At 33.0% G+C, this 8,966-nt stretch overlaps 1 protein-coding gene across 1 annotated transcript; it reads right to left on the reverse strand.

Moving 5' to 3' along the window:
* Positions 1–918: 918 nt before the first annotated feature.
* On the reverse strand, positions 919–7,850 carry STARD4 (StAR related lipid transfer domain containing 4). The gene is made up of 5 exons (XM_063087619.1): positions 7,746–7,850; positions 6,753–6,802; positions 3,051–3,177; positions 2,065–2,179; positions 919–1,148 (listed from the first exon to the last, which is right to left on the reverse strand). Exons 1-5 carry the CDS (start codon positions 7,848–7,850, stop codon positions 919–921), a joined length of 627 nt encoding a protein of 208 aa, XP_062943689.1.
* Between the last annotated feature and the right edge of the window lie 1,116 nt (positions 7,851–8,966).

Genomic DNA, 8,966 nt, shown 5'->3' on the forward strand with positions numbered 1-8,966 from the left:
GTGAATGTTTATGATGCAGTTTATAATGCTTTATGGGTTGAGTGACACTTTAAAAACTGAAACATGTATAGAACATTCATTGAATTTGACTTTTTAGAGAGATGACTCTCTACTGGTCATTACAGGATACCACCAGCCATTTCACACAATCCAGACTACTGCTCAATCAATGTGGTGCTCCCAGTGCATACTTGGCAGTTTTTTATATTTTGCTGTTCATGTAAAAATGCTTTTAAGATTCCCATACTAAATACTCATAAAAACACAAGTGTGTTTTCAAAGATATACAAAAAAGAATGCTATCTAGATATCAAAACCAAATTGTATTTGAATTGTACCTATAGTTACTATGATATATATTCTTTTTCATTTTTGGTCTTCATACTTAAGGTAGTGCAATTCAATGTCAATAAAGGTCCTCTTTATACAATATAGAGAAGGGCTTTTTTCTTTTGTTCAAGACAGTGGCAAACTCATAGAACATATCAAAATTAAAGCTCTAGCATTTAACTTCAAGAAAAATTAAAGTTTTACAAAATGTTCATAAAGCTCTAAAATAGGTGATTTTAACCTAAAGTTTGTGCTTTCTCTAATATCCAAGCAGCCAAGATATCCATACTGAGGCACTATGCGATTTCTTAAGAGTATGGGTCAAAGAACTATATTTACTTCTCTGTAGATTTCTGTCATACTCTCCATTCACTACCACACCAAACAATGTGCAAATAACTCTTACAGAATACTGAAAAGCCCTCTTTTAGATAGTTATTTACATTAGAAATAAAATAAAACATTGTACTACTAAATCAAAATTTTTTTTCTACAGACTATGCAGAAGAGATGAATCAATTTTCACAGGCCATGAAGCTGAGACAAAGAGTTGATTCAGGTGATCACAGCACTAAAAGTTTAAACGTATTATACCTTTTGTAAAGCTTTTCGTAAATCACCATAGAAGGTGGTTAAAGTGCTTGCCATGGCTGTATCTACCGCAGAGTGAGGAATCATCCCACGCAGATCTGTTTGAATATAGCCTGTCAAAAGACTCTGATTTGGATTGTCTTGAAGTGGAACACAAAACCAACCACAGGGATGGTTATATCCACGGACAAATTCTGGTCTCTTTTCACTCCAGTCAAGACTTACCCCTACAACGCAAATTTAAAATAACACTATTAATAGCAATGACTGATATCTATCTAAAACTCTCATTTAAAAATACTGCCAGATTTCTTATTCAAATATTTTTCTTCTTATCCAAATATTTTTCTTCTTATCCATATAGATAAAAATGAAGCCCCAAGAGTGACCATCGCAGAATATAAAAAGATAATTACCAAGAATTCTGACAGGGGGTGGTATATAGGTAATAGGGAAATTTCTAATCCCTTCAGAACAGATGACATTATGCCATCTTGATAACTCCTTAGAAAATACAAATCTTGGTTGTAGCAGTCAGGCCTCAAAGTGTCAATAATCAAACCTATAGTACCACAACTGTTCCCCACAAGCACTACCATACTCAAATTTGGTAAAGGCTAGTTAAGAATAAACAAGTAAATGTTTATCTACAACTGCCAACTCAAGTATATACATAAAACAATATTAATTTTCCTATAGGTATATTTTAGAAAACAGGAACCTTCCAATGGCAGTACTTTTAATCTTGAAAAGGAAAATACAACATAGCTAAGGAAGGAAAAATATTCCAACACACATCAGGTCTATTTTTTATGTATATGACCAAGAAGCTGTTTTCTGAGGGTGAATTAAAAGGAAATTCATTTACAGGATCCCTTTCTTAGAGGCAGTCAAGTGAACTATATTTGCTACATGCAACCTAAAGGATACCATGTAACTAGGAACAAAAACTTAACAGAAAGATTTCAAAACCATTCTTGATATTGCTATATTACTCTCTAGGATTTAGCATTTGCAAAAAAAAAAATTAGTGATTACAAAATAACTGAGGTTTCAAAATATATCTCACATAGGAAGAAACATGCAGCCGAGAAAACTCATATCTTTAAACCAAACTAAAAGTATAAGGTTTGAAATTATTACCACAGGATAAAAGCCCTTCTTTATAGCCCACAGTATAGGAGAAATCAACAAACTCTCTTGGGGAAATTATATTCCAAAGCTGACCAGCAGTAGTATAACGCATCACACAGCAATTCTGAAAATGAAAGGAGGTAAAACAGGTGTTACTACTATAGGAAACACACATAGATTAATATGTCATAAATCAGTCTCTAGTAAAAAACTAATAATCACTTAAAATGTTTTATAATCATTATAATAACAATTCTTACAGTTATTTTGATAGATCTAGATCTCTACTCTAAATCTCATTGCTACTGTATGGACATGAAGAGGATATATAATCAAAATATAGAACAGAGGTACAAGTTACCCAGAGTCCAAATCTATAATTAAATACAGTCACATTTTATTTTATATAATATTCCACATGCAATTAGGGGGTGTAGACTATTTTTGAATGTTTAAGATAAAGTCCACAAATACCTTGACTACAACAGTAAATGTTTTAATAAAAAAATTAAAACATGGCAAGAAATGAACTAATAAAAATAGAAAGAGTGCAAGCCATTTTGGCTACATAATTCTCTAATGCATAAGATGGCATTTTTATCTTTAGTCTTCGATTTTTGGCTTATTATTAATGGAAAATCTATACACATTTACCTAGAAATCTAAATATGATAGTGGTGTTTTCAGAATTTTAGATTTCAGAACCGAACTAAAGCTTTACAATTAAAGATGTTGAAGATTTTCTTAAGCAGCAAGGGTAGAGCTACTGTGGAAAACAAACTCAGTTCTGAGACTCATTAAATAATACAAGGAAACTCAAGCTTTTTACAAGTCAGCACAGGATTCCCCTGTGATATCTTTGCCTTGACTACTATTCTCAAAGCAATGAATAGAAAGAATATAAGTGTATACAAATGCTCATGCCCATGTTTTCACTCACTCATGGTCTCTATCACATACACACAGAGTCTGAAGTAATGTTTCTAAACAGATACCTCTTCAAAGTACTCCAAAATATCCATTGACGTCATTAAGCTGTCCCAATCCAAGCGACAGGGCCCAGGGCGTATATGGTCTATTATACTATTAACAATGTCATCTATAACACCTTGGACTTTGTATCTGGATACAGAAAAAAAAAAAAAAAAAAAAATTAAAGTCAAATGCCGTTAGAATGAAAAATTCCAGCATGTCCTCATAGTTTCGAGCTAACTTTGAAAGTAGGAGTAAAAATTAATGAAGGATTTTTTAAGAAATTAATCACAAGAACTTTTCTGATAAATTAAGTTCTACCAATTATTTTAGTAGAATGTACCCTTTGTCCTCTAATCTAATAAAGAGAACTGAAGGCTATATTATCTGTCATCATGAACACATTAAGGTCCCTTCATGTTACAATGCAGCCAAAAATACTTTATAGAACACTAATGCTCCATTTATTGAGAACTGAAGGCTATATTATCTGTCATCATGAACATACAGTAAAGTCTCTTCATGTTACAGTGCAGCCAAAAATACTTATAGAACACTAATGCTTCCATTTATTTTGTATATTATTCTTTCCTCAGTTATCCTATAACAACTTAGTGCATACACATTTTTACCCTGATTTTTAAAAATATTTTATTAGGAAGAGAAAAATAGACCAATAAAACAGAACACTGAGGAACTAACTCATAAATATGTTTGAACTTGATATATTTCAAAGGTGACATTACATATCAATGGAGAAAGAATGTACTATCGTATAAATGATGCTTAGATTCAATACTTATCCTTATGGAGAAAATATAACCTGAATCCTTACTTCACACCATTCAAAACAATTAATTCCAGACAGATTAAATACCTTTGTGTAGAATGTAAAACTTTTGAGAAAAATATACAATAGACCATCTTTGTGACTTCAGAAAACAGGGGGATTTCCTCAACACATAAAACACACAAAAACACAAATACGAAATATCAGGTTAAAATTTAAAATGTGCGTACCACACAAAAAATAAGTAATGTTTTTAAACTAGCCACAGACTGAGATAAGATATGTGCAATGCATATAAGCAGACATAGAATTATTATAGAGAACACGTGAATAATTTCTATAGACCAATAAGAAAAAGACAATTCAAAAGAAAGATGGCCAAAGGACATGTTAAGATTGGCCTGAAATATCAATAAATATACAAAAGATGCCCAACTTCACGAGCAATCAAGTAAATACTAATAAGATACCATCTCATTCATATCGCTCAGATTGGTAGAGATTAGAAACGTAATAACGAGTATTCAACTGAGGGGGATAAGAACTCTTGAAGTGTTACTTGAAGTGTTACTTTAGAAGGCAATTTGACAATGTCTAGTAAAGTTAGATGATGTACATCCCTAAGACACAAAGAAAATTACACATATACATAAAAAGACATATACCAACAGGTTTACTTTAACATTGTACTTTATAGAGAAGAACTGGCAACAACTAAAAATCTATCAATAGACAAATTTGCAAACATAAATACATTGTGATATTTTCATATAGAAATAAGAGAATAGATTTACATGTAACAATATGGCTAAATCTTGAGGACATAATATTGAATGAAAAAAATTAAAGGCAAATTACTAAATGAAACACACACACAAACGAATATTAAAAAATATAACAGACAATGCTTTTTACTATATATGTATATATGACTATGTGGTCAAAACATGAAATGGGAATAATACACACAACTTCAGGACAGTAGTTACTCCTGGAGAAGAAAGAAGATAAAATAAGATAGACTGGCTTCAAGTCTATCAGTACTTTTTCTTTTTTTTTTTAATCTGAAGTTGTTTAATCATTTAATAAATATGTCAAGCAAAACTTCTATTATCTCCCCCATCCTAAATCTGTTCTTCCATCTTGTATTCTCTAACCTGGGTGACACGAATTAATCAAGTCACACAAACTAGAAATCTAGGATTCAACTTTGACTCTTCTTTTTCTCCTAACCCCATTCCCATAGACAGAAGTAATCAGTCACTATGTTTTTATCAAGATGATTTCCTAAACGTAAAGTGCTTAGAACAGTATCTGGTTCTCAATAAATGTTAGTTACCATCACCCCCCAGCCACCACCACCCTTAAATCTCTTTCCCATTCATTTGCCCTTTTCAACTGCCACACGACTGCCTTAGTTTGAGCACTTTGTGTCCAACTCAACACTTCATCAGTTCCTACTTCTTTTAATCACACATTCCTTTAAGAACCTCAAAAAAGCCACAGATGTCTCTCATCCGTGTTTATGTACTAGATGCAATTCCCTCTGCCTAGAATATAAATCAGTCCTTCATTCCTTAAGAAATACCTATTCTTCTTCTCAGCTCAGATATTAACTCCTCTATGAAGTCTTCTCAAATCTCCAAGCACAGTTTTCCTCTAGCATTTTTGACACTTTTCAACACTCCCTTATCTAAAGGATCAACTTCCATACTTGCTTACAATGCTTAATTCAACTCCAGTTTCCCTCACCTTGTCATAAATATTGTATAACTCATCTTTCTGGAAATGTTTTATCTTTAGTATTACACTTTAGAACATTCTGTATACACTAAGTGAAGCCAGTAGTTTCATTTTTAAAAAGGGCTGAGTCCTAAGGATGTGAACATTCTACTTCAATTACACAAGGCAATTGTTTCCACTGGCTTCAAAAAGCATATATATATATATATATATATATAATAGGCATAATTTATGTTCAACTATAAGCAAACACCAAAAAAAATCATCCATAATACTACCATCTAGAAGTGAATATTTGGTGTTAAGTAAAAATATTTTAATAATAAAAATATATATTTAAAATAAAGCCACAATTGTGCTATATACAAAGGTACTTCGAAAAGTTCGTGGAAAAATAGATTTAAAAGATAATATGCATAGTTCCATGAACTTTTGGAAGATCCTCTCAGTTTAGAATTTTGCTTTATTCACTTTACATTATATTACGAGCATTTTCTTATGTTATTAAATAATCTTTGAAAATATGGTTTTTAAAGGCTATACAATATTCTATCACAGATGTCTCATAATTTAATGACTTTTTGCTACTGATTATTCAGGTTATTTGTAATTTTAAATATTATAAATAATGCTGTGGATGGAAGAGCAAGTACTTAAATCACTATTATCTTTCTGATGATTTCTTCAAGAAAAAAATCTTAGAATAAAGTGTGCTCCAGCATTGTGTAAATGTGGGCTATTGAAGGGTCATGTACACTATGCTAAGAAATTCAGATTTTATCAGCCATTTGATATCATTATTTATGACTTCCTCACCACCAACAAAGGATATGAATTTTTTTTTTTGTCCTTTCTTTTTTGTGACCGGTAAGGGGATCGCAAACCTTGGCTTGGTGTCATCCGCACCACGCTCAGCCAGTGAGCGCACCGGCCATCCCTATACAGGATCCAAACCCATGGCGGGAGCGCCGCTGCGCCCCCAGCACCGCACTCTCCCAAGTGAGCCATGGGGCCGGCCCCAAAGGATATGAATTTTAAAGCTCTGAATTTATAAGGCCAATTTGCTTTTCAGAAAGTTTGAAATATTAAAAGCAAAAGCCAAATTTTACTAGCAATGATCATTTAGTCATCATGTATATACGAAGTTTAGCAATGTCCTTGAAGCTACAAAAAACTACAAGAATTTACTTACAGATATCCATTAAATTCTTCTGAGGGCTTTCTCCAAACTGTTACATCTTTCTAGAAAAATAAAACATTACATGGTGATAATTAGATAGGGAGAACCGTGGATATAAAACAAACAATTATAAGTCTAGAGCATTTATCTTTGCATTAAACTAAAACAAGTACATTTTTAGAGATACATAAAAGTCACCTATGCCATAAAATGATCCGTATTTAAATTTCTTCTGTATCCTAAAGTTCTTCCCATTGTACTTAAATTACAGTCCTTCATAGAAGATTTTCAGTAGCTTACTGAGACCCAAATACTGTAAGATTCAGTGACAGTACTATATTAGTAGCCATTATTATTTGCCTCATTCCAATCTTATCTACTTACCATTACTGATGCCTTTAGACTATGACATTAGGAACACTACACATTTCATTCTGAAATTCTTCATACCTTTTATAAATTAAACACTTCACATTTACCATGACAATGTTACCTAGAATTAGTCACAACATTTTTCCATCATTTCCCAAGTAATTCTAAATATCAGAATAGCTACAACTCTTAACTAGAGGAGTCCTGGGTTCTAAAGCTGGCTCTGTCAACACTCAGCCATGTGATAGTTTGGGTAAGTCATATTGGTAAAAAGAAACACTAACAGGCCACCCTCACAGGCTCATTGATATATCTGAAACTATTCCAAACTAGCAATTACTATACTTCCTTAAATTGATAATGATACATTTTATTTGTTGACTTTAGAGGCTGTTCTATAGGTTCTAGTTGCCATAAGCCTATGCTCATGTCTAATATCTAAAGAGCTAATGCAAGTAGTGCAGGATTACTACTGATATGTTTCTTCCTTTGTAAAGCATTAGCCCACCAACTCAATTATCTGTCTTGGACATCCATCCAAAGTATGGTCTCTTGTCCACATTTTTCCATATTATTTTGAAAGTCATCAACTAATTCATTGGACAGAAGGTGTACCCCAAATATAAGATTTACCGTTTTCTTAGCAACTCGCCACTTATCATCTTCAATACTATGGTACTGGATGAGAGTGTTTTTAAGTTTAATTGCAAAAGAAGCGGTATCAGGCAGGCCTTCCATTTTTTCTTTCTGTTATAGAGAACAAGAATAGCATCAGCAAATACTGCAATTTCCTGCAATAGACCAGTGAATCTCAAATCTGTTTTCACAATATAATCACCTGGGGGCGCTGTAAAAGATAACTATGCCTGAACCCCATTCCAAATCAACTAATCAGAATGTCTAAGATTAGGACCTGAGCATAGGTTATTTTCTGAAATCTCCCAAGGCAAGTAACTTACAGTCAGGAATGAGAATCATACATTTTTTACAGTTATTAAAATTACTCATACAAAAAATAAAATGAAAGGGGAGATGGGAGGATGGGGGAAAGAGAAAGGATGTATTTCACTTATCTACATGTTGCTAACACTCAAGTATTTACCTCCAATCTCCATCTCGCCAATGAGCTCCAAAGTCCCACATCTAGATGCCTATTTAGAACTTCAAGCCTAAGTGGCATCTCTTGCCTTCCCTGGCTTCCCTCAATTTGCATCAGTCCTCCTCATTTTAACAACTTACTATTAAAATAGTAACCGAGCCCAGGTTCTCAAGTCAAAAGGCTTAGATCACCCTTAACAGAAATAAAGAGATTCCTATTCACACCATCATACTCGACTGCCTACAGTGGTCTAGTCACATTGGTTTTGTTTCTATCCCTCAAAAAGGCCAAGCTTGTCACTGACTTTGGGTCTTTGTACTTGATATTTCTCTGCCTGGACTGCTAGATCACAAATCTTAGCATGACTAATAGCAACTTCTAATGCCAATTTCAGTTTAAACTTCCTGTCCTTATCACAGTTACTATTATGTCTTTCTTTTCTGCAAGTTACTATTATACCTTTCTTTCATTTTCTTCATAGTGCTATCACTAGCTGAAATTAATTTGATTATTTATTGGTGTACTATTCAATTCTTTGACCACCTCATTCCCAACTAATAGTACAGGTCCTTGTCTTACTCACCACTATATCCCCACCACCTAGAACATTGCCTAGCAATATTGTTGAAGTGTTTTTACTTCAAAACAAGAATTATTTGGTCTTATTTTGTCTTCTTTTGGTGCCAGGGCACCAATTTCTTAGCATAATTCCTACTTTTCCCTATTCTCTCTCTATTCCTTCTACTGTTGAATAA

This window comes from Cynocephalus volans, chromosome 2 (assembly GCF_027409185.1).
Source record: "Cynocephalus volans isolate mCynVol1 chromosome 2, mCynVol1.pri, whole genome shotgun sequence".
NCBI lineage: Eukaryota > Metazoa > Chordata > Mammalia > Dermoptera > Cynocephalidae > Cynocephalus > Cynocephalus volans.